The sequence below is a fragment of the Gadus chalcogrammus genome, chromosome 7, assembly GCF_026213295.1.
Source record: "Gadus chalcogrammus isolate NIFS_2021 chromosome 7, NIFS_Gcha_1.0, whole genome shotgun sequence".
NCBI lineage: Eukaryota > Metazoa > Chordata > Actinopteri > Gadiformes > Gadidae > Gadus > Gadus chalcogrammus.
In genome coordinates this window covers 2656434-2682814 of record NC_079418.1, presented here as the reverse complement: position 1 = coordinate 2682814, position 26381 = coordinate 2656434, and the positions used below count along the sequence as shown (strand labels likewise).

Here is a 26381-nt window from a genome sequence, read left to right as displayed (position 1 = left end):
ACAATTCCCCTCCTTTTGCTTCAGAGACTAGTCAAAAACATTACCAAATAAAGTGAGTTAAAGCGATCCTGACTCAGCAGACTTTTTTCCAAAAGAACACGGCAGCACCAAGAACCATGTCCTTGGCATTCACTGCATGGCCCACCGCCTTGAATTATCATTCAAGGATGTGATCAATGGATGCAATCTAGCCAGACAACTTGAAGATCTGCTGCCTGGCCTGCATACATTATACAGTGTTTCCCCCACGTTCACACAACAGCGGCGCGCCGCCGCTGCTGAATTTTCTCCGCCGTTGCAATATAAATCCTTCTCCTAATTTTTTTTTTTTTTTTTTTACGTAGCTCCTTTTAGAAAATGTACAGCGCGTAACGTCAATTGCGCAGCACGCGGCACATCGTCACGTAACCAACATCAAAGAAGAAAAATACACAGCGAGTGTGGCAGTTGTTGGCAGTAGGCTACCCTACACGGTTGCAAAGTTACATTGATTCTAGCAGTAGCGAGTGAAGCGGCAGATCGAGGAAAGAGAGAGACAGACAGAGAGAGAGAGAGAGAGAGACACAGAGAGAGATAGAGAGAAAGTAAGTTGCTAAAATGTGTCGCTACATGACCACCAGTGTTAAAAACCCTCTGAGCCCAATCATTTTATTGTATCTATAAACCGCAACCTCCGTGCCGTTTTTCCTCTAGTATTGTGTGTGTGTGTGTAGGCCTATGTGTGTGTGTGCGTGTTGTCGCTCTTTTTGGGATCACTTATAGCCTTTACATGAGCTTATATCCAGTCAGGAATTTATAGCCTAGGTATTTTCGGGAACTTTGAAAAATGAATCGATACTGTTAGATCCGATGTTGTTCTTTATTGCCATATAAAATCCGTTTATCGCGTAATTTAGTTAGGGATTTATGCTAATCGCCTGTAAGCATGTGGTCATTAGCATAAATGCAGGAAAAAAACCTAAGGACTTCTTAAAAGATCATGAATAGTTTCTATTATGTATAACTTATATTTATTTTATAATTTTCTCATCACTTTTTGACTCCCAAGACTAAGAAGAAGTGTTTTAAGCATAACAAGCTTATCATCGCTCTCTTGTCCTCTTCCCCTGACTCTCACTGTCTCACAAAGGAGCTGAGCTCACCTGAGGTCTATTTGTAGTGCTAAGGCTCACACTGATTGGTATTCAATTAGCATGTGTGAGTCTGTGTTATTTTCAAATTTTAGTTAGGTTTATAATTTAAAAATATGTGTTTTGCCCATTGTTGCAGGAGATTTCATTTTTGAACAAAGTGTCTTATGTAAAAAACAGTTATGCTTTGGGCATAGCAACCATGTTTAGTGTTTATGCATGAGGCAAAAATCTGTAAATAAATTGTGCAAATTATATTTGCGTTGTGGCATTTTTGGTTTAAATATTACTATACAAAAAAATAAAAAATCTGTAAATGAAGACACAAAAGGCAAAGTTACAACACCAATAATCCCATCTACAGTAATACACAGGACTGTTTGAATAGGATTTAAGTGCATATTCTCCTCTCAAAGTGCACCAGATTCATGCATTCCAATGTAAAGGGTACAAAAAAAATTCGGCCGGGGATCGGACCCCCCTAGAGGGATCGGGGACCACACCACCGCTGCTGAAAAAAATCCTGCGGGAAACACTGTTATACAGGAAAAGTGCACAGAACAGGGCAAACCTAAAGCGCTGTTTTTTGGCGATTGGCCAGCGGCCCCTCATACCCAGCAGGTGGGTGTCCCACCTTCTCAGGGCTGTGGACCAGTTTCTGAGAGTCTACGAAGGACTGACCAGTCACTTAGAAGAGGTAGGCTAAATCAGATTGTAGAGCAGAACATTAGGTCAACTATCTGCAATGCATCCAGAAATCCAGAAGTATATTGACTAATACTAACTTATTTTCTAGAGAATCTGGACCAGTGATCTAAACGTTTTCTGTTTGACGTCAATTATCTTGCATTTTCGGTTAATTCATCAGATGCTGAAGGCGTGAGAGCAGTGCTTAAAGGGGACCTATTATGCTTTTTCGACTTTTATGACCTATAAACGTTGTTATAATGATTGATAGTCATGTTTAACCATACACAAAAAACTATGTCAATTTTCGGGAAACTCTTCCTCTAATCTGGGCGCTTTCAGCATTCTCTGTCAACGCTCGGTTTCGTCCTTCTCCGCCCCCTCGCCCCCCTCCTGCCAACCCAACTCCTTTGTGATTGGTTAACTTCCTTGAAGCACAGGCGGGCAGATTTGACCAGGCATATGGGGGCGCGGCAGGAGTACCTCTACGTAGATGATTGTCCCGAGTGTTTAGCGCCCTGCACAGCCACCCCAGACTTTCAGCAGGGAATACGTCGAAATGCATGTACGTCATTATTTGACACTTTAGTATGGTTAAACATGACTATCAATCATTATAACAACGTTTACAGGTCATAAAAGTCGAAAAAGCATAATAGGTCCCCTTTAAGAATAAAGCAAGTGGCTACTTAAGAACCTTTCGGGACTCAGCAGTTCTCATGTTCTGCAACTTCATGCATGACTGCCTGACACACCTCAGTGGCGCCTCTCCAAGGCAGTTCAAGCATCAACTGTCACAGTAGCTGAAGTCCACAGCTATCTGTCCACCACCCAGACAATCCTCACCAAATATAAAACCCGGTAAGTAACATCAAATAAATAACTGAAAATTCATCTATATCTGTGGTGGTGAACATATTGAACAATATTATCTATGTACCATAGGCCTGGATCAAAGCTGAAGGGCTACATTCTCGTCCAGCATTCTCGTGATGACCCCAGTGCAGTCCGTGTTATCAGGGCGAAGTCAAAGCTGCTGGATGAGCTGTGCCAGAGTCTCCAAACCAGATTCTCTGACCTGACCACAAGCCTGCTCCAAGCTACCCGGATCTAAACAGTTGGCCTGATGTAGAATATTCTGACGCTATGAAGTTTGCAATCACAAAATAACATTTCTTTAGAATTCTGGAAATCAAATAACTTCATGTAATTAGTATTCTGTATTTTTACCCTATCTGTGTCTCCAGAATTTGTTGAATCTGAAGTGGAGGTTTTGACTGTACACTTTAAAGACGTGCTCACATCCACTGGGGTTGCTGTTGACCAAATCCAGGACCAGTGGACCATGCTGAAGACACGCCTGTATGAAACAGGAGAAAGTCTGCACACGAGGACCTGGCCAGGGATGAATAGGCTTTTGAGACACCAGTGCCCTGACATCCTGAGCCTGGTTGATCTGATTCTTACCCTGCCAGCATCCACAGCAGACTGTGAAAGAGGCTTCAGCCAGATGAAACTGGTCAAGAGTGACTGGAGGTCTCGGCTATCAACCACAACCCTCTGTGACCTACTGGTCGTCCAGCTCTCTAGCCCTTCTATAGAAGACGTTGACCCCAACCCTGCTGTTCAGCTGTGGCACCAGGACAGCATCCGGTCTAGAAGACCAGACTTCATTGAGAGGAGGAAGAAAACTGAGTGTGCCTCTGATACCTCAGAATCTGATTCTGATGATGAGCGACTGTCAACAGGGTTTTTTCAGAGAGTTCCTATATACATATATATATATATAGTTTAATGCAGCCGTTCTCAATCTGTGGTACGCGTACCACTGGTGGTACGCGAGCGCCCTCTAGTGGTACGCGGAGTATGAACGATTTTTTGAAGCAATTTTTTGAAGATGAAGCAACCGTTAAAACAATGTTTTGCATGTACCCATCATATGCAATGATCTTAAACCTGCATTGACTAACTGCCTGTGACGATGAGTAGGGGAAGCAAAAATTGTGCAAAATCGTCCTGTGACGAGACGTTGAAGTCTGCCTTCAGGCCAGACATTTCTGGACTTTTGGATGCAGCGACGCAGCGAATATCCTGCGCTTTCAGATAAGGCTGTGCGCTTTCTCATTCCATTTGCGACCAGGCTTCTCGGTCGCAAATGGTCGCAAATAAGAGCGATGACTACTGTCATGTCATCGCTCTTATTTTATCCCCAAAAACGCAGCTGATCGGACGCATCACACGATTCGGAGGCATGCTTCACATTTAAGGATTTTAGAAACTGATTCTTATTCTTTTTTTTCAAAAATGCATTCGGAAGAGAAGGGAGACTAGCGTTGCTCACGGGTTGGAATGAACGGGAGAAAAGGGGACAGAGTTGCCTGCGGAAGCGATGTCTGAGATGCAGAGACTGCTTCACGCTACCAGTGTCTGTTTCGTACGGTGTGGAATGAGAGCTCGTGGAGGCACTATTGCGCAAGTACGCCTGCGTGCTTGCGCAATAGCATGCTGCCCGAGAATGAAGTATCGCTGTCAAATCTGTCCCTGGGAAAAGTAACGTTGCTTGCGCCGAATTGAAAAAGGAAACCGCTATAATGAAATAGCGGTAATATTTCCACATTAATTGATAAAATAACAGGGGATGGGAAGGGGGGATGGCTGTTTCAGAAGGGGGATGATTTTGATCATTTTAATTCCAAAGGGGGATGCCATCCACCCTCATCTCGTGTGCTGGAAGCAGGTTGGATACTGAACCAAGTCTGAGGCTAAAGCTAACCTCAATCGACCCAGACATGTACCCCTCTCACTAAGCATGATAGGCCTAATTTTCAATGTGTGCCTGAGTACATTCTCCTTCAAACCTAAACATAGTTTATATTCTGACCTTATGGCACTTACTGCAGTATTTTTTAATACTGAATACGTTGTTTTTCTATGATACACTTGTTCTTACTCATGATAGTTTGATTACAGTGTTTTCGCAGTACACATGATTTCTCTCTTTGCTGTGCATGATTGCTTATAACAGGATTGTTTGACTCCAGTATTTAAATATTCATGTTCAATTCTTTGAATGTTTTGATGCAGTAAAATTTACCTCACATGATTGGTTGACTGCAGTTGTTAAAATTAATATTCAGTGCTGTGAATGCTTTAATGCAGTATACTTGTTAATAACTTATAGATTGACTGGTATGTTATATGCCAGATGATATCCCCATTTGCTGGGTAGCCCTATTGAAGCAGTTGTTCAATTGTTAGTATTATCCCGTTGCAAGTGTTTAAATACAATACATGAGTTATAGACAGTTGGTTGCTTCAGTCAGGTAAAGTTATGTGAATAATAAATCGTATTATCAATATTAATGCCTTCTGTGTAAACTCTATGTAGTTATAGGCCTACGCACTTTATTTTAATTCCGGTGGTACTTGGAGAGCCAAATAATTTCTAAGGTGGTACTCATGGTAAAAAGTTTGAGAACCACTGGTTTAATGTATTTCTGACGTTTTTCAATGTGTCTTGCACTTATTAAGTCATAGTTTCTTGTTCTTGTTTCTTCATGGTCTGTTTTCAAATGTTTAATTTCGAATGCATAGGCCGAGTATGAGACTTCCTAACTCAGTTCCTTGGTAGCACCTACTTACAGTAAAAATCACTTCTGATGGAAAAAATGATGTGCATGAAAAACTATTTTCTTATCTATTGTTACTATTATATTGTTTAAAATGTACACATATATAAAAAACTGGTGACTGGTAAAAAAGATGAGTGGCTGGTAGATTTTTTAATCTACCAGCCACTCATCTGGCAGCCACTTCATCTCTGGTGTACATTGTGTGCATACGTTTAAAATCAATAGGGTTTTGAGGTCAGAGTTTTGGAGCCCGGTTTCATCTCCTATATACCGAGAGGGGTCCACAGTTACCACCCCTTTCCCCCTAAACACACACACCCACACACACACACACACCATCACATATGATGGTGTGTTTGTTCGCGACTCATTCCTGTTTGCTCGATTCATGTTATCAGACACATGAACACATTAAATACCTCCTCAAGCCGGAGTTGGTTCAAGCGAAAAAAAATATTTTGAAAAATATGTGGTAACACTTTACAATAAGGTACGCAAAAACGTGGGTAGTTACTGAGGAACGAATGATGAACGACCAGGGGGCCCTGACAGGGCCCTAACAGGGCCCTAAGTGAGTTACTCAGTAACTACTGAGGAGTTACTGATAAACAGACTAGGGGATACTGTATTCGTTACTGAGTAACGAATGATGAACAACCAGGGCCCTAACAGGGCCCTAAGTGAGTTACTCAGTAACTACTGAGGAGTTACTGGTAAACAGACTAGGGGATACTGTATTAATTCATCATTCTGTGAATTAGCAAACTGACCAATTGATTATGAAAGCAACTGAATTTTCCTGGGATTTCACAATTAGTAATTAAATTAACAGGACACAGACGGGATGATTGTCATATTTTAATAAAGATATTCACAATACATACAAACAGTACATACATTAATATTCACATTAAAGGTTTATTATGTGGCATTAGTAATGCTGAAGGCTTAAAAGCAATTGTCCACCGCTGCAGGGCACGCTTTAAACCTGCCGCCCTTGGTTTCAAGCGCTGTCGAGGGATGGCTTGGGTCCCACACTGGATCGACTGGTGGAGCTGGATCTGACTGATGATGAGTTGTTACTCATTCGCGAACCATTGGTTCACCAGTAGTTAAGCTTTTTGAACCATTCGTTCACCAGTAGTTAAGCTTTTTCAACCATTCGTTTACCAGTAGTGAAGCTTTTTGTGTACCTTCATGTAAAGTAATGCATCATACTGAGTTGTTACTCTTTCGCGAACCATTCGTTCACCAGTAGTTAAGCTTTTTCAACCATTCGTTTACCAGTAGCGAAGCTTTTTCAATCATTCGTTCACCAGTAGTTAAGCTTTTTCAACCATTCGTTTACCAGTAGCGAAGCTTTTTGAATCATTCGTTTACAAGTAGTGAAGCTTTTTGTGTACCTTCATGTAAAGTAATGCATCATACTGAGTTGTTACTCTTTCGCGAACCATTCGTTCACCAGTAGTTCAGCTTTTTCAACCATTCGTTGACCAGTAGCGAAACTTTTTGAATCATTCGTTTACCAGTAGTGAAGCTTTTTGTGTACCTTCATGTAAAGTAATGCATCATACTGAGTTGTTACTCTTTCGCGAACCATTCGTTCACCAGTAGTTAAGCTTTTTCAACCATTCGTTCACCAGTAGCGAAGCTTTTTTAATCATTCGTTTACCAGTAGTGAAGCTTTTTGTGTACCTTCATGTAAAGTAATGCATCATACTGAGTTGTTACTCTTTCGCGAACCATTCGTTCACCAGTAGTTAAGCTTTTTCAACCATTCGTTTACCAGTAGCGAAGCTTTTTTAATCATTCGTTTACCAGTAGTGAAGCTTTTTGTGTACCTTCATGTAAAGTAATGCATCATACTGAGTTGTTACTCTTTCGCGAACCATTCGTTCACCATTAGTTAAGCTTTTTCAACCATTCGTTTACCAGTAGCGAAGCTTTTTTAATCATTTGTTTACCAGTAGTGAAGCTTTTTGTGTACCTTCATGTAAAGTAATGCATCATACTGAGTTGTTACTCTTTCGCGAACCATTCGTTCACCAGTAGTTAAGCTTTTTCAACCATTCGTTTACCAGTAGCGAAGCTTTTTGAATCATTCGTTTACCAGTAGTGAAGCACGTTAGGGTTAGTTATAAAACGCCGAACCACTGTTGATGACAATGAGGGATCTATAGCCACTTTAGTTAAACATTTATAACATAATAATAACAAGGTAATACAGAAAATATTAACAACTTAAAACAGAAACAAAAAAAGGCATTTTAAAATGGAACAAAAATAAAGGCTGCACTTTTAACAAGGCATTTCTCAAGAACAATGAACACTGAAAAAACCAAACAAGAAAAAGAGCTGTCTACATCAACAAAACTCAACAAAACTGAAATGTTATTGATGGAGTTCGTGGCGAATGTCATGCAGCAATCTGCCAAGGGGACCGTCTTTGTGGTCATTCGCCAACCAATGAGTCCACTCGATAAATGAGAAACTTTTTCTTTAGTGTCCTCTCTGTGCGGTTTCCCCGCAGTCTCCACACCTTGGATTTGTAGGCTGACCAAGCCCGCTCAATGTTTTGGGTATGGGCTCCTGTGACTGGGTTGAAGAATGACTGGCTGTGGTTTACAGAAAAATTTACATAGCCACTCTGTGCCAGTGCAGTCATGTAGACCCGCCACCTGTCCGTGAGAACTGTGGTCCCTTGACGGACGTATTTTGTGACCAGCGGAATTAAGTAGCGCCTTGACCTTTTCGTCACCAGCCTGAGGATGGGTCTTCTCCTTCTTCCTTTGATTCCCAGCATTCCGAAGACCCATTTTCTCCTCCTCCAGGTAGCTCCAAATCTCCCCCTTCCATACTTTGATAAAGTAGTAGCAGACAGGAAAATAAACATTAGGACCGACATTTAATGAAAAATTCTAGAACATGTAAAAGTCAAAGATTGTTTTGTTTGCACGGTTAAGAAATTACGCTGGCCATTGTGTTTGGTCATATTAAAAAGAAAAGATGCGCAACCGATGTGAATTTGATGAGTTTCAAAGTGTTTTTAAAGCAAGTCATAACTGTGCATGACACAATAATAACATTACATTTCTTCGCTGATTCATTCATTAACCTCTGATCTCAAATGACATGTTCTTCTTTCCCCTGCCATTTTATCCAAAGCTCTGACTACAACATTCTATTGCAAAACAAAGGTCCAAGTTTTAGTGAAGCTGAGGCATCGCAGTTTACACACACCTTCCTTTTGTGGTAGAAGTTTCTTTCGTCCAGCATCACAAATTCATTCCCTCTTCCAATTCTCTGCTTTCCCCTTCTTTCTCTCCTCTTGATTGCCCTCTGGCATACTTTTCTCAAAGCATATCAATTTGCCTTAACTGCAGCCCCTGGGAAAACCTGTTAAAGAACAATATTAAATATTAAATAGAAATAGAAACATCTGAATAGCATTGTTAGCATTGTAGCATCATAAGTGAGAGGTCTATCTACACATCCCTCGGCGACTTTAAGTGATAAAAAGTCAACACAGTGCCTAAAAACCATCAACGTCATTCAACAATCATTCAATTCAATTATGATATAAATTGTAGTCCATACCGTACAGCCATACTGCACACCTTACCTATAAATGTATTTCATCCAGCTGAATAGGGACAATTTGCTCCTCTCAAACAGTGACCCGCACCTGACTGACTTCCTCGTCGTTTTCCCTCTGTGTTTATTACGTCGGCACTGCCTACAGAAGACAACGCATTTCTTCATGATAAATATATATCTTAATTAATGTTACTGAACTTGAATTTATAACATGACTTATCAGTTAAGAAAGGAAGTCATTGATTAAAACCGTACCAAAAGAAGAATACTTACCACTGCAGTCCGTCAACGTTTGCGTTTTCTTTCAGTTTCATCCTCTTTTTGCAGAGTTTGCATTTTCTTTTGGCTTGAAGTAACTTCTTCTTTTGGAGCCATTTTATCAATTTTAATTTCTTTTTTAAAGTCTGTCTTCCCTCAATAAGACTGAGTACTTTGGCGTGCAGGGTCATGATAACTTTGCATCAAACCGTCTTCCTGTCTTGCACATGTGCACTTCTTACACGTGTCTCACTAAGAAGAACTTGGCAATGGAGGCTCAGAGGAAGAGCAAGCGTAAAAGGCAGCCTACAAGAGATCTTGGACGCGTGGAGAAAGCCATGGCAGAATGTAAGTACATGCTTTAAAGTTATTTCATTATTAATTGAGAGTGTAATAATTCGGTCACATTGCTTAGCTTCCTAAAATGAGCTAATTTGACATCGTACCACGTCTGTTCTATCACGTATTTTTTGGTCTTGCTAGCTAACCTTGTCACTAACCAATGGATTGCTAGCTGGCTAGATAGCCGACGTTGCAAGCAGATAAATTATCTGTCAAACACGAAAAATTAACTCTTAACTGGTCAGAAGACCGACGGTTCAACCATTTATCTAATGTTCAATTAGGCGATATGCCACGAAAATGTGGTCCAAGCTTTGAAATTGGACTTGTAAAGTTATTCTCTTAGCCACATTATTCTGTTAGACATGTTACCACATGTCTTTGAATCGTTTTTGGAGTTGTTTTTAACTACTAGAAAACTCGAAGGCTGCTAATAGCACTGTTATAGTGCTATTACGGTAATACTTTTCTCCGGGGTTTTTTCTTTTCACTTTAGTCCATAGTTACTTACAGTATGTGTAATGTTAACAACTGAATCTCTGAAACATGTCTTATACACAATGGGCTTGTGGAACCATGACAAATGAGTTGATGAAGATTTTTCTCTAATCAAAATGTTATATGATCATACATATTATTATTACATATTATAACATTAAAGACAATGGATAATGTCATTGCCCAAAGTGAATAAAACTCTTATTTCTTAACTATAGTATTAACTGTATATATTTTAAGGTATCCATACAATTTTCAAATTAACCAAAACGTCACTCTGCATGCATTCATCAAGATCTTTCATACAGTTTTGAGCCCCTTACACCAACCATGCTTTCTGTACTCCAAAATGTTACAGTGCCATCAGATTCGAGTCAGCTGGAAAGATCTGAACAGCACAGTAGCCAAACTGCGGCAGAGGAAGCAGGTAATTGTTTTTATTTTATTTTAAATGTTAAGCATACTTAAAATATATTCTCAGATTCAATTGACTGTGAAATGTATAGAAGTATAAAATATAATTGCTTAATGGACATGTAGTTGAGATTATACTTAGATCATTAACACATCATGCACTTGACATGGTTCCTCCAACTATGGACAAAATAAATCACACCATGGTGCCTTGTGATCTCATTTTGATAAGTTATGTGACAACACTAACTTTCATTTAACACTTTGTTGGGACATTGCCTACGTTTGTGATGTGTAAACATATAGTGGATTAAAGAGTTCCAGAGCAGAAAGAGAAGCCCCCAGTTATCTCCTATGTTGGGGGATTTTTCCTCTGTGCTTTACCACACCTGCATTGCTGGTAGAGGTCACGTTAGCCAAACAGTGGTGTAGCAGACAGGCAGGTTTTTTTTTGGTCTAACATGCTGCTGCTAAAGTGTGACCACAACTGGAGCTCAATTTGACATATTTGACCTAAAACCATTACATATATTGAGTATACTTTTGCCAACACTATTACTAATTGCCTTTTCTTTCTCCTCTTGAAGCTGTAGTGTGCTGCAGTGATGGGTCTGACTTTGAGTCAGACACAGTACACCAGCCTACTAAAAGAGTAGCAGCTCAAGGTAAGGTTGTGTAGTCACATTGCATTACATTTCCATTTTATGTCCTGCTGTCACTGTTTTTGATTATGTGCTATTAATGACAGGGGGAAACCAGAATGTTATTAGTTGATGTCTTTACATGTCAGTACAGGTTCTTCAGTAGCTCCAACAGCTATTTCATCTTTGAAGCGCAGCAAACAAGAAAACGTTGTCTGGAAGCTAAAGCTGGAGAATGCAAAAGAAAAAATTAAGTCCTTGGAGAATGAAAGGGACTTCTTAAGGAACCAACTGTCTGAGGGTAATCGATAATGAAAAATTATTTGAATAAACAGTATTAGGATTTATTGGCATCTGATGGTTTTAAGGCAAAAAAACACAAAACAACCCCTACAGATTTTCTCATCTACAATTGCTTGCAGAGTCCACATGTCTTTGCTGAAGTAAACAATTGCATCACGAGTAACAGTCATTTGGCATCAAAACATTTCAATAATAATACCATTTAAGACAGGCACCACCAAATGGCGGGCCTGGGCCGGACCCAGACACCACACCATCCTTCAGTCCCGATCAAAAACCCTGAGAGGACAGGCTACTGCCTACTTCTCTCACTGAACAAGAAGAGACAGTGGAGGGGTGGGATTGAGGAGGAAAAACGTTAAATGTGTTCAGGTTGTTTATTGGGGGCCAAGCATTGAATTTGTATCCCTTCTTATTTAACCCTAACCCTCTTTTTTTATTCAACCATTGAAGTCCATGGGAGCCCATAGAACTGTATGTTGAAAAGTAATGAAATTTGGTACACTGGTAGACAGTTGTGCAAGGAGGCCATGGCGTGAATTTCATGTTGATTGGCTAAAAGGTAGCACTTTAGCTAACAGGAGGAGGCAGTATATGATGCCAAAGGTGTGCTGCAGAGACCTCATTGTTTACTGTACATTGTATGGCCTGAACAGCCAGGAACTCGCAGATCTTTTCATCCATTATTATTAATTATACACTTGATACATTTGGGCATAATGTAAAATACTTTTAAGTTTCACTTTTGACTTGTGATGGCAGCTAACAAGTGATGGTCACAGCTAAGGGCTGCATGGCAGTTTAAAAAAAATAGATCGTTTTGGTCTTGCAACCTCTATTTTCTTTAAGGTGGAAGCATCTGATTGTTTGTCTTTTCTATGCCATCCCAAAAATCTAAATCACTCTACCCTAAAGTGGGGGAGCCCAGGTGTACATTTAAGTATAAGTATAACGCTAGAATGATTGGGAGTGAGTGATAATTTCACACCCCTATTGGTAACACTAGTAACGTGCTTATCGTCTTGCTTGTTTCAGCTTTGGCGCTTGCAAATAAAGAGGACCAAGTGACGGCAGCGCCCCCCTTGCACGAAAAGAGTATTGAAAAATCCTCTTCCTCCTCCACCTCCTCCTCATCCTCCTCCGACAGTTCCTCCTCTTCCTCATCATCTTCTTCAGAAAGAGGGAAGAAGAAGAAGAAGAAGAAGAAGAAGAGGAACAACAGCAACAACAAAAAAGACAGCAAGAAAAAAAAAGGGAAGAAAGGAAACAAAAAGAACACCAAGATAGGAAAGAGAGGTACGTTGGCAACCAGGGGATAAGGCGGGGCATCTGTGGTGTACTACAGTTATCACCTTTGAAATGCCTAACCCAGTCTTTGTTCCAACTTCCAACAAATATTACTGACCACTGTATAAAAAGGAAAAGCCTGCCTACAAATGCTATGGTATGGATCAATCAGCTGGTTGATCAGCTGGTCCCAAGTCTGCTTATAATATCAAAGCCACGTCTGAACATGGCTTTCAAATAACACTTAACGATATAATTGACTTATTCTACCACTTATCTAAACTATACAGTGCTTCCACTTTACTCTCTAGTTGTGCTAATTTGATTTATAATAACCTATTGTTAAGAGAACAGATAATACTACTCGAATAAACAGTACACTCACAGTACTCTTGATACTACTGGAAATTTAATGATAATTATTATTATACCTCTGTACACTAGAGATGCACCGAAATGAAAATTTGTGGCCGAAACCGAAAAATAATTAATCGCTTGGCCGAATACCGAAACCGAAAATGACGGTTCCGTTTAAAGTTGTCAAAACACTATTTTTAAATATTGCTTAAATCTACTGCTTACAATAAATGTTTAGACATGTTTTTCAAGGAAAAATGTTTATTTGAAATCTTCAAATGTTGGAGAAAAACACATCACCCTGAATTTGTATTGCGGTTTTGAGAACAATTGAGCCCCCCCCCCCCCCTGTCCTTTCCTTTCATCTTCTTTTCTACCCTTTTCATCTCTCTACCCCCCTCTTTTTTCTTAAACTTGGCTTCACAATATTAACTGTTTTTTGTCTTTTTCAAGTGTAAAGTCTCTGTAAATTGATTTCTAAACAACAACAATAATTACAACACATTTCAAAAGCCATCCAACACAAACAAATGCATAAACATGCAATATAACAAATTATCAGTGTCCTAAGCATAGAGTCTAGTTAGCCTCCTTCAGGAACAGTGGCATGTTCTTTTTCACGAACAACAACTTCTCTGCTGTGTCGCATGTCAGTCGGTTCCTCCTCTCATTAAGGACATTCGATGCAGCACTGAACAGCCTCTCACTATCCGTGCTTGTGCATGGAGCAGCCAAGTACCTCGGATGGAAACAATGTTGTAGGTTCAGTTGTCAAGCAATACAAACTAATTGGCTACAGAAAATTAACAATTCACAGAGTATTTTAATTTTGTACATTATTTTTTGTAATTTTTTTCCCTTAATTATAAACGTTTGTGTACAGTCTTAAGTGTAGGCCTATGTTTAAAGCAATAAGCCCCAAGAGGCCGTGCTTTGCGCTGATTTTAGAACAGGTAAGGGGAGTTGTTAGGCACGACGCGTTGCCACGCAACCCTTGAAGCAACGCAACAGCCAGATGGAACACTGGGTATGAAATGCGCTATATGAATGCCTTGCCATTCGCTGCGCAGTAATATGGAATGTAATCAGGTCAAATTGTAGGTAATGCTGGATTTTACAACGGCTTTTAGCCAATCACATTCAAGGATTTCAACAATCAGGTTTAGAATAACTAATTACCTGCGTGCCATCCGTGCCAACTCAGGAAAGCGCCCTCGATTGGTCCTCCAATATGTTAGAGGATCATCACTCCTGGGGATGAGGGCTTCTGACAGGTAACAGTCCAGTTGCTGAGCAGTGGCACTCGTCTGCCTAGGATCTGGATCGTTCTCTTGGACGATTTCGTCAAACATGTTTGTGAGTGAGGGGGCAGACTCGGCCTCGGTGCGCATCGGTCTCGGTGCGGCCCCTTCTCTGTTCGTCACTTCACCGTCTGCCACCGAGTCCAATTCTGCACGAACCATTTCCCTCATTCCTTGTTTCTTGTCACCATCAAATAAATTATCCTTGTATCGGGGGTCAAGCACACTTGCTATGCAGAACAGGGGGTCTGTGTCCGTCTGGCTAAAACATCTGTCCAGCGCTTCTAAAAGTGCTGTCTTCATTGTTTTGACCACGTGGTCGGTTTCCACTTATTTTTTTCAGCAGACGCATCAGTGCTGCAAGTGAGGGGATGACATCTGCAGCGGATGCTTTGGCTGAACTAATTTCTCGCGTCAGCTGTTCAAATGGTGCAAGGAGAGAGAGAACATTCTCAATTAATAGCCAATGGTAAGGGGTGAATGTCGCTGGCAGATCGTAATCTGCAATGTAGGTTGCCAGGGTTCGCTTTTGATCCAGAAGGCTCTGTAACATATAGAACGTACTATTCCATCTAGTGCTGACATCTTGCTGGAAACGTTTAGGATACATGCCGAATTGTTCCTGGATAGCCTGGAGGCGAGAATATCCCAGAGGGGAATGTTTAAAGTGGCCTACGATTTTTCTCCCTGTGGATACTATGTCAACAATGCTCCGTTGGCTCAAAACAACTTAATTGACAGCAAGTTGCAAAGTATGGGCCACGCATCGTATTCCTCTCAGGTCGCTATCATCCATGGCTTTAATCATATTACGAGCGTTGTCGCTGACAACTGCGTGTACCCTAGTGCGGTCTATTCCCCAGCGCTCAAACATGCTGCTAAACGCATCCTTTATTGCAGCTGAGGTATGGGAGCCTTTGAATTCCTGGCACTGGAGTACTACACGCTTAAGCTGGAAGTTTTCATCCACCCATTGCGCCGTCATGCTCAACATACTTGTTGGGCTGACGTCGGAGCTCCATATATCAGTGGTGAAGCTAATGTAAGGTAGGTCGCTGCTGTCTTCTGTGCCCAAGAGCTCGCGAACACGACTAGCGATGCTGTTGTACAGCTCTGGAAGACAGACATCGGAGAAGTGCCGTCTACTAGGTAAAGTGTAGCGGGGCTCGATGTGTTGCATTAGTCTTCTAAACCCCACATCCTCCACAACACTGAAAGGCTGGTCATCCAAAGCCATGTACTCCATTACCTTGTCTGTTATCCCCTTTGCCTTTGCGCTGTCCTTGGTGAATTTCTTGTTCTTCTCGAACATTTCAGCAACTGATGGGGTGCTAGCTGTAGCTGTGGTAGTTTTTCTTTTTGTCTCCCTTTGGTACTCATCATATTTTGACGGATGGTTCGACTTTAAATGATGGATGAGCCCTGACGTGCTGAACGTCTTTGCAGTGAGCCCCCCTCTCGAGACTTTGCTGTTGCACTCGTCACAAACGGCATATCTACTTTCCCCTTCGTGGATTTTAAAATATTTCCACACTAGCGACATTTTGACAGGTTGAGCCAGCGCTCATTCACTATCTTACGAACGTTAGATTAAACATTCCCGCGGTTCATGGCGAGATAAACAAAACAACTCACAACCTATAAAAAGCTAGAGGGGGTGGCGTAATTGTTACATTTTACTATTTTTAGATCGTATAGGTGGCCTGTGCTCCTTGCTTGTGTAATCAGACAAGATTGTATAATTTTGCGTCACCACCACTTTCGGCCTCCGATTCGGCCACTCATTTGGCTTTCGGCCGAAAGCCGAATGTCTTTTTTTGCGTTTTCGGCCGAATTTTCGGTGCACCCCTACTGTACACTATATAACACTAATACAAGAATAGTATTAATACTAGTAAACCCCTAACCAACTGCACCATCATCCTGACAAAATACTACTGTTAATTACAGTTAACACATGTTTATAATTTTCTTTGTTTCAGTCCTCACCCCAGAAGAGTCCATGGATCGCTACAGGCGCGTCTTTGTAGCAGTGAAAAAGGGCATGACAAAAACTGAGGCATACGTCAAAGTCGGGGTTGACCGAAAAACGGTAGCAGCAACGGCCGCCATTTCGGAGCTACACGCTGTTGACAAAGACCTGTATGACCAGCTGAGGGCATCAATATCCAAGGGAGGGGAACTTTATCTTTAAAGTGCATAGTAAAGAAGAGAGCAGGTTTTTGTTTTGTTTTTAGGGTGCCTTTTTTTTGTTCCATTTTAAAATGCCCTTTTTTTTGGTTGATTTGTTCAGTGACATCGAGAAATGCCTTGTTAAAAGTGCAGCCTTTGTTTTTGTTCCAATTTAAAATGCCTTTTTTTGTTTCTGTTTTTGTCTTAAATTGTTAATATTTTCTGTATAACCCCGTTATTATGTTATTATTATGTTATAAATGTTTAACTTAAGTGTCTGTAGTTCCCTCATTGTCATCAACAGTGGTTTGGCGTTTTATAACTAACCCTAAAGTGCTTCACTACTGGTAAACGAATGATTCAAAAAGCTTCGCTACTGGTAAACGAATGGTTGAAAAAGCTTAACTACTGGTGAACGAATGGTTCGCGAAAGAGTAACAACTCAGTATGATGCACTACTTTACATGAAGGTACACAAAAAGCTTCACTACTGGTAAACGAATGATTAAAAAAGCTTCGCTACTGGTAAACGAATGGTTGAAAAAGCGTAACTACTGGTGAACGAATGGTTCGCGAAAGAGTAACAACTCAGTATGATGCATTACTTTACATGAAGGTACACAAAAAGCTTCACTACTGGTAAACGAATGGTTGAAAAAGCTTCGCTACTGGTAAACGAATGGTTGAAAAAGCTTAACTACTGGTGAACGAATGGTTCGCGAAAGAGTAACAACTCAGTATGATGCATTACTTTACATGAAGGTACACAAAAAGCTTCAGTACTGGTAAACGAATGGTTGAAAAAGCTTCGCTACTGGTAAACGAATGGTTGAAAAAGCTTAACTACTGGTGAACGAATGGTTCGCGAAAGAGTAACAACTCAGTATGATGCATTACTTTACATGAAGGTACACAAAAAGCTTCACTACTGGTAAACAAATGATTGAAAAAGCTTCGCTACTGGTAAACGAATGGTTGAAAAAGCTTAACTACTGGTGAACGAATGGTTTGCGAAAGTAACAACTCAGTATGATGCATTACTTTACATGAAGGTACACAAAAAGCTTCACTACTGGTAAACGAATGGTTGAAAAAGCTTCGCTACTGGTAAACGAATGGTTGAAAAAGCTTAACTACTGGTGAACGAATGGTTCGCGAAAGAGTAACAACTCAGTATGATGCATTACTTTACATGAAGGTACACAAAAAGCTTCACTACTGGTAAACAAATGATTCAAAAAGCTTCACTACTGGTAAACGAATGGTTGAAAAAGCTTAACTACTGGTGAACGAATGGTTCGCGAAAGAGTAACAACTCAGTATGATGCATTACTTTACATGAAGGGACATAAAAAGCTTCACTACTGGTGAACGAATGGTTCAAAAAGCTTAACTACTGGTGAACCAATGGTTGAAAAAGCTTAACTACTGGTGAACGAATGGTTCGCGAAAGAGTAACAACTCAGTATGATGCATTACTTTACATGAAGGTACACAAAAAGCTTCACTACTGGTAAACGAATGGTTGAAAAAGCTTCGCTACTGGTAAACGAATGGTTGAAAAAGCTTAACTACTGGTGAACGAATGGTTCGCGAAAGAGTAACAACTCAGTATGATGCATTACTTTACATGAAGGTACACAAAAAGCTTCACTACTGGTAAACAAATGATTCAAAAAGCTTCACTACTGGTAAACGAATGGTTGAAAAAGCTTAACTACTGGTGAACGAATGGTTCGCGAAAGAGTAACAACTCAGTATGATGCATTACTTTACATGAAGGTACACAAAAAGCTTCACTACTGGTAAACGAATGATTAAAAAAGCTTCGCTACTGGTAAACGAATGGTTGAAAAAGCTTAACTACCGGTGAACGAATGGTTCGCGAAAGAGTAACAACTCAGTATGATGCATTACTTTACATGAAGGGACACAAAAAGCTTCACTACTGGTGAACGAATGGTTCAAAAAAGCTTAACTACTGGTGAACCAATGGTTCGCGAATGAGTAACAACTCATCTTCAGTCAGATCCAGCTCCACCAGTCGATCCAGTGTGGGACCCAAGCCATCCCTCGACAGCGCTTGAAACCAAGGGCGGCAGGTTTAAAGCGTGCCCTGCAGCGGTGGACAATTGCTTTTAAGCCTTCAGCATTACTAATGCCACATAATAAACCTTTAATGTGAATATTAATGTATGTACTGTGTGTATGTATTGTGAATATCTTTATTAATATATGACAATCATCCCGTCTGTGTCCAGTTAATTTAATTACTAATTGTGAAATCCCAGGAAAATTCAGTTGCTTTCATAATCAATTGGTCAGTTTGCTAATTCACAGAATGATGAATTAATACAGTATCCTCTAGTCGGTTTACCAGTAACTCCTCAGTAGTTACTGAGTAACTCACTTAGGGCCCTGTTAGGGCCCCTGCAGGGCCCCCTGGTCGTTCATCATTCGTTACTCATTCGTTCCTCAGTAACTACCCACGTTTTTGCGTACCTTATTGTAAAGTGTTACCCTGCAAAGGATTTGTGTTTTTTTTAGTGTAACACACATGTGCATGCCCATACACAAACATACACACACAGACACACAGATACACGCATACATACTCAAAGAAACATACAAAAACACACATATACATACACACCAACACACTCAAAAACAAATACACATACACACACATACATACATGCACACACGGACACCCACATACATATGCACATGCATACAAACACATACTCTGTCTCTGTCTCTCTCTCTCCCAAGTTATATAATCACTCTCTTACACACACACACATACATCTACACACACACAAACACACACACACACAGACCCCCCCCACACTCACGCACACACACTCACACGCACCAGGGTGTCTGCGTCCAGGAACACACACTTGTGGTAGCGGGTGAGGGTCCAGGCGTGGAGCTTAGTGAAGGTCACTCCCAGCTCGGGACGGCCCAGCCAGGAGAGGTGGGCCCGGGCCCGGCTGTCCAGAACGTCCACCAGGACCACCCGGTCAAAGACCTGCTCAAGGGTCCGCCTGGGGTGGGGGTGGGGGGGGGGGAGGCACCGAGGGAGGAGGGGGAGGGGAGATCCAAACATGTTTGGAAGACAGCGTAAAAGTACCGCAAAAAAACGGTTGAACTGTATCTGGAAAAAAACGGTTGTGTGCGTGCGTGCATTTCTGCGTGCGTGTGTTTCTGCGTGCGTGCGTGTGTTTCTGCGTGCATGCGTGAGTGCCTTCATGGGTTTCTGCGTGCATGCCTTCATGCATTTCTGCATGCGTCAATGTGTTTCTGCGTGAGTATGTTTCTGCGTGCCTTCATGGGTTTCTGCTTGCGTGCGTGCGTGTATTTCTGCGTGCATGAGTGTGTTTCTGCGTGTGCGTGTGTGAGTGCGTGCGTGTTTCTGCGTGCGTGCGTTTCTGCGTACGTGCGTGTGTGTTTCTGCGTGCGTGCGTTCATGTGCTTCTGCCTGTGTGTGTTTGTATGTCTATGTGTGCGTGCTACGTGTTTGTTAACAAAGCGACTGAAGGTGAGATTTAATAGCCGTCCTTTGAGTGACGTGTCAGAAACGGCCTCGCCATCCATCAGAGATCAGGGTGAGAGTCGGTTGCCGTTGACTACAACACACATGAATGACAATGATTTAAACATCTGCACATGAATTAAGCCTGGGTAAATGGCCTTTAATGTCACTCAGATTCTTTAAACAGGAAAAGATAATCAATAGATTAAGTTCAACCTTAAAAAAAGGCCATTGTTTTTGCATGATCTATTCAGTGCAATGTTTTGATTATCTTTATGTGTTTGGGGCACATTTTAAGCTGCATATTTTTAACAGCAGTTAAACTGGCTTATTTTTAACAGTTAATAGTTAAACATGTGTTACAGCAAACAGTTAATCTTGACTGAAGACCAACATTGTGTTTTGTTTAAGTGTATTCACACTTCAAACTAATCTAATGGTAAATACGAAGTGATAATCGCAAGATCTGATAGAAAACACAAGATAAGATAGTATAAAACTTTACTTGCAAATGACCTACCTGACATTTTTGGTGTCCGAGGATCTCAAATCCGGGGAATTCTTGTGAAATGTGTATGTTTTCACCAAAACTAAACTCTTCAATCCTTATTGTTGTATTGTCGACCGATTCAACCAATCACAGAGGAGTAGTAGGCAAGTCGTTTTTTTTATCAGATCTCGAATCCGACTTTGCTGTTGGATTTTCAGAGCAATATGGAATCCAGGAACTGAAAGTTAGAGGTCAAAGTGGGGAATGAGTGCTATGGGGGACAGGAGGTGGACCTACTTGAGCGGTCAGACAACAACTGGTCATTGAACCAGCAGAGAGCCCAGCTCAACACCAGGTGGAGAGAGGGGTGGGCCTCTCTCTCTCTCATTGACTCTCTGTCTCTCTCTCTCATTGACTCTCTCTCTCTCTCTCATTGACTCTCTCTGTCTTTTTCTCTCTCTCTCTCTCTCTACACAGTCACATTATCTCTCTCTCTCTTTGCCTATGTCTAGGAGTTAACAGTTAAACATGCATATTTCTAACAGTTAATAGTTAAACTTGCCCTAATGTGTTACTGTTTCACTAGGCTATCTGTCTCTCTCTGTCTCTCTCTCTCTCTCCCCCCCCCCCCCCCCCCCCCCCCCCACCGGGTTGGCCTAGTTGGCCTCAGAGAGGTAAACAACAAGTGTGGCCAGAGGTCATTCCTACATCATGTCTGTCTCTCTCTCTCTCTCTCTCTCTCTCTCTCTAGGTCTACAGTAACATTAAGTCTCTCACGCTCTCCCTCTCCTTTTCTCTCTCCATTTCCCCCCACTCTCTGTCACTGTCTCTCTCTATCTACCTCCCCCCTCTAATCTCTCTCTCTCTGTCTGGGGTGAATACACATGAATACGGAATAAACACACACACGTATAAATACACACACACACACACACACACAGTGGCATCCCGCCCCGTAAGCCTCGGCCCGGACCAGCCCGAGGGTTGGTCCTGTATAGCATGATAAACCAGTAAACGTTTAAGATCTCTCTCTCTCTCTCTCTTTCGACCCCTGAAACAATAACTTTTCAGTATAAACTCTTCACGGCTTAATATACAACTGTTTATTTTGTAACTGTACATCACCTTTTTTTTTTTTTAAATGTATTTTTATTGTTTGGTAGAAGATGTACAATGTCACACAGGTTGTAATATTTCACTCTGGTTGCATTTCTTTTGGCGACAATGTAACAAGAATTACAGCATTTTAACAACTTACATTTTTATAAACCCATAAACATCCAACCCTAACAATCCCTAACTAATAACCCTAACTAATAATAATAATATATATATACCCACATACACTTACACATATATACTGTTGGGTTTTTTCTGAAGAAAGTAGTCCAATCCTTTATTTGTTAAAGTAGGCCTATTTCGGTATGGCAACTATGAAGCAAAAGGGAGGGAATGGGGGATTATCACGCTGATACGTAGTACTTCCGCATTCGGTGTTCATTGTGCACTGTGACATCCGGTGAATCACTCATCACTCTGGCGAACTGATGATGGAGGACCGGCAGTTCACTTTCACGACATCCCTGGTAAATGTACCCAAAGTCACGTTTTCTGAAGTTCTCAGACTTACCGAACAACACTCCATAACAGCCCGCTCCAAACTGGACAAGGGATTGTTTATTTTTCGAGAAATATATCGACTACGAATGTGAGTGTCTGCTAGCTAGCTTACGCTACGTAGGTTGGCTTATGCTAACGTCAGTTTGGCGTCAGCTCAGTCTGGAGGGATGAAATGATGAGATGAAAAATAAGGTAGACTTGTACTTCTTTGGTACATATATGAATGTGTATCTTCAGCAGAAAGTGAAATGAATGTGAAATGAACTGAATGAATAAAGGAACTGAAAGAATAAAAGGATTTAATTCATTCCCTTTTTCTGAGTACATCATTTACTACATTATATATTAACATTATTTTGAATACTTTCAGGATGGACTGACTGGACTTTAAAATTGATTATAGATGAAAGACTTCTCATTCAATTAAATACATGTCATTCAATATATACAATGTTCAGTGTACAAAATTACAGCTCCGGAAAAAATGAAGGGACCACTCCAAATGTTCAGTGCCTCTCGTTTTAATATTTACATATTATATTTAATATTTATAGGTACATGTTTGAGTAGAAACACTATTCAACAGGGATGTAGCCTTTTAAATCAAGTGGTCTCTGGAAGTTGGTCATCACACAGCAGACGGTCCACAGCTGATTGACTGTCGCAGACAAGGTGAGAGGACAGTGCGTTCCCAGATGCGTTATTCCTTGACTCTGCCTATTGCTCTTTCTACGAGGATTCGAAGTCGAGCGATTGCTTGTGTTTTCAGAGCATCCTCTTCAGTGAACTGCGCAGTGGTTAGAGATAAATTAATTAGTAATATTATTGTGAGTGCTTCAGTCCATCTTAAACATTTGTCTACATATCTTAATGGTCACATTTGGGTCAAAGTTTTAATTTGAAATGTTCATTCCTTTCATGCCTACCTGTCATCTTGAAGGGTGGTATAATCAACGTTGCCCCACGATCAGCTAGTGGCTTCTCGATGGTGAAACCCTTGTCTGCCATGCAGCCATCTCCTGGCTCCAGTAAATCCAGCAGTCCTCTTCGTTCAGTCAGCTCTGGGTCGGAGATGGAGCCGGTGAAGAGACTTGACACAAAAGTCACAGCACTACAAGGGGCAATCCCAATCAAGGCCTTAAAGGTTGTTGTGTTCTTGTAAGATGATGTTCGTACCCGAACATCTGGACTGTACTGCACAAATTTGCTTGGCATGGTGTTCTTGACTTGCTGTTTACTCATCCAGATGGGGAGGGAGCCAAGGAGCAGGGGAGGGAGCCAAGGAGCAGGTAACGGTAGTTGGCCCACGGTATAACAACATGGGAGACAGTGGACACACTGACCTGAAACATGTCAGCCAGCACCTTCTCTTGCAGGCCTGCAGCAACCCGGCAGCAGAAGAGAAAAAACTCAACCAGTTGCAGTCTACACGTTGGACTGGGAGAAATGGGTTCAAATGTTTGTTTCTTTTTCTGAGCTTTCGACCAATAAACCAACATGGAGGCAGATGGTTGAATAACCTCCCAGAAGTCACAAAAAACATATCTTGACGTGAATCTGGTGTAAAAAAGGATGTCCTCGTCTGAGACACAAAATCTGTGAAAAGGCACTTGAACCACTTTCAGCTGTGACTGCTCTCATCAGCTCCTTGACTGTTTCTTCCAATTGCTGTATGTGTACAGCAGCAGCATCCAGTGCACCTGTATGAGATGAGGAATATAGATTAAAACATCTAACCCAGATTTTGGCTGTGACTTGCATATTGGAAGCAGTTTGGACCTCTAAAGAAATTGCTTTTTGTAGCTCAATATTGCTTTTAAAATTTGCTTTTTATAGCTCAATATTCACCTTTACAATTAATTAAGTAAGATATAAAATGCAACATTTGTACTTGTGATGAAGCTTTTCACATTGTGGTTTGGTCAAATGCTGGGACATTAATAAGACTAAACATTTTGTGCCCGAGTTCTGAAAAGTTGACCTACCTCCTCGGTATAACCTACTAAGAGCCCATTCTGTGATTAAACCATAGGTAGCACATCCTGTCAGGTAGGTGGTTTAAGAACAGTATGGGGTAATAGTAGGCCAATATTTCAGAACACTAACAAACACTGACAAAACTGGTTTAGGAGCAGAACCGAAATCATGTTCTGTCATCACCACCGAAGCTGCGATTTCCTCCATCGGCTCTTATTCACAGGGCAGCGGTTGCTCCAGAGGAAGGGCTGGGTGAACGTCATGGCCTAAGAGAGTTGATGCTCTTTTATAAACAGACCCCCTTCTTGGCAGTTGTTGGGCAAAATAACCTGCACATGTACATTACAAATATAGCTAACTCCTACCCTAGCCTGATGAGCACATCACATGGCAGGCACATTACAATATAGTCAACTCTTGCTCTAACCCAACGAACACATAGCACAAACATGATAATATAGTCAGGTCAAGGCCGGAGCCGAAGGCCCCATTTCCCAACCAGGCAAATGGTGGACACTCAGACAATGCACCAGTCATCCTCAAGAACGGGAGAGCCACATTCATTTATCACACAGGAGACACTTCGAGGAGCTCTCCCCCGTTAGGAGGAACACAAGAGATACACATGCATATACCAGGGCCTGAGAGCCACATTAATTTATCACACAGGAGACACTTCGAGGAGCTCTCCCCCGTTAGGAGGAACACAAGAGACACACATGCATATACCAGGGCCTGAGAGCCAAGGTCAAGCAAAAACACACAGAACCACACACACCTCAAACGCACACACCTCATCGAGAGGAGGATACAGCATAAGACTGTATCACACAGGGACTCTTCATCTTCTTCTGAAGCAGACCTTCCACGGAGGCGAAGCTCTGGACGAACCATCAGCGCTGATTAGGGACTTAGACATATTCGATCTCTCACGCTTTATTACTCTGTATAACCGTTGCCACTTGACTTAATAAATCCAAGGTCCTCGTGCCGACAGACTTTATTACCTCTCCGTCTCATTTCATCTGGTCCAGTAACTAGACAGACCGTTTTTCCCCTCAAATTGGTGACCCCGACGTGATTTTTTCTGAATTGAACCGCAACTGGGAAACGAGAGACGGAGAGCGGCACGACCTCGGGACCCCGGAGCACCGGACCGATTCCTGCAGTCTCACCTCGCGCGCGCCCAACAAAAGGTAGGCAGAACCTGTTGATAAAGTCCAAACTCTGCATAGTTATATAGGAACCACATTAGGAGGTGAGACTGTGAGAGCGGTTCGCTACGGGATATCTCGTGGGGACAAATAGGACTGCATCCCAGCATTTCCCCATAAACCCGATTGACCCTGAACGCGTGACACATCGAATATAGGCTCGTTGCATGGTGAAGGAATACCCACGAGACCATAGGGCCTATAAGAATCGGGCATAGTGATACAAGACTACCGATGGCCAAGTAATGGATGTGTAATAAATACACCTGTGTCTTGAAGGGGGTTAGAGTCCCTCGGGTGGGGTTAGTCCCCTTCTTTGTTTGTGTATTAAATAATTCTATGTGGTAAGATGGTTAGAGTCCTTAGAGTCCCTTTGCAGAGGAAACGGTATGCCTGGGGCATGAGTGGCACCCAGAGGAAAAAGGTAAATGAGAATAAGATAAACTAGGCTTGTTGCATGGTGAAGGAATACCCACGAGACCATAGGGCCTATAAGAATCGGGAATAGTGATACAAGACTACCGATGGCCAAGTAATGGATGTGTAATAAATACACCTGTGTCTTAAAGGGGGTTAGAGTCCCTCGGGTGGGGTTAGAGTCCCCTTCTTTGTTTGTGTATTAAATAATTCTATGTGGTAAGAAGGTTAGAGTCCTTTATCAGGGTTAGAGTCCCTTTGCAGAGGAAACTGTATGCCTGGGGCATGAGTGGCACCCAGAGGAAAAAGGTAAATGAGAATAACATAAACTAGGCTCGTTGCGTGGTGAAAGAACACCCTCGAGGCCTAACGCCTCGTTTCCACATACGTATGTTTTTCGCGTCCGTGCTTCCGTAAATTTACGGAAGGAGTCGCTAGTGTTTTACGTACGGGCATGAATTTATTTACGGACAAAAGATGTTAGGAGAAATCAGCGGATTGCTTAC

At 41.6% G+C, this 26381-nt stretch overlaps 3 protein-coding genes across 3 annotated transcripts in view; 1 reads left to right on the top strand and 2 right to left on the bottom strand.

The window, feature by feature from the left end:
* The window catches only part of LOC130385452 (uncharacterized), a 39520-nt gene extending 16069 nt beyond the window's left edge, over positions 1-23451 (bottom strand). The window contains exons 1-4 of the mRNA XM_056593956.1: positions 23444-23451; positions 23194-23357; positions 20678-20762; positions 19495-19669 (exon numbers count right to left, since the gene is read on the bottom strand). Of these exons, the coding sequence (XP_056449931.1) occupies positions 19495-19669; positions 20678-20762; positions 23194-23357; positions 23444-23451 (432 nt within the window). The remainder of the gene's footprint in view (positions 1-19494; positions 19670-20677; positions 20763-23193; positions 23358-23443) is intronic.
* On the top strand, positions 9399-12967 carry LOC130385715 (uncharacterized G-patch domain protein DDB_G0278987-like). Its single transcript, XM_056594377.1, has 5 exons — positions 9399-9652; positions 10503-10571; positions 11146-11223; positions 11354-11500; positions 12538-12967. The coding sequence occupies exons 1-5, from the start codon at positions 9532-9534 to the stop codon at positions 12819-12821; spliced, it is 699 nt and encodes a 232-aa protein (XP_056450352.1). The 5' UTR covers positions 9399-9531; the 3' UTR covers positions 12822-12967.
* Positions 13554-14750, bottom strand: LOC130385717 (zinc finger BED domain-containing protein 4-like). Its single transcript, XM_056594379.1, has 2 exons — positions 14326-14750; positions 13554-13885 (listed from the first exon to the last, which is right to left on the bottom strand). Exons 1-2 carry the CDS (start codon positions 14748-14750, stop codon positions 13726-13728), a joined length of 585 nt encoding a protein of 194 aa, XP_056450354.1. The 3' UTR covers positions 13554-13725.
* Positions 23452-26381: the final 2930 nt, after the last annotated feature.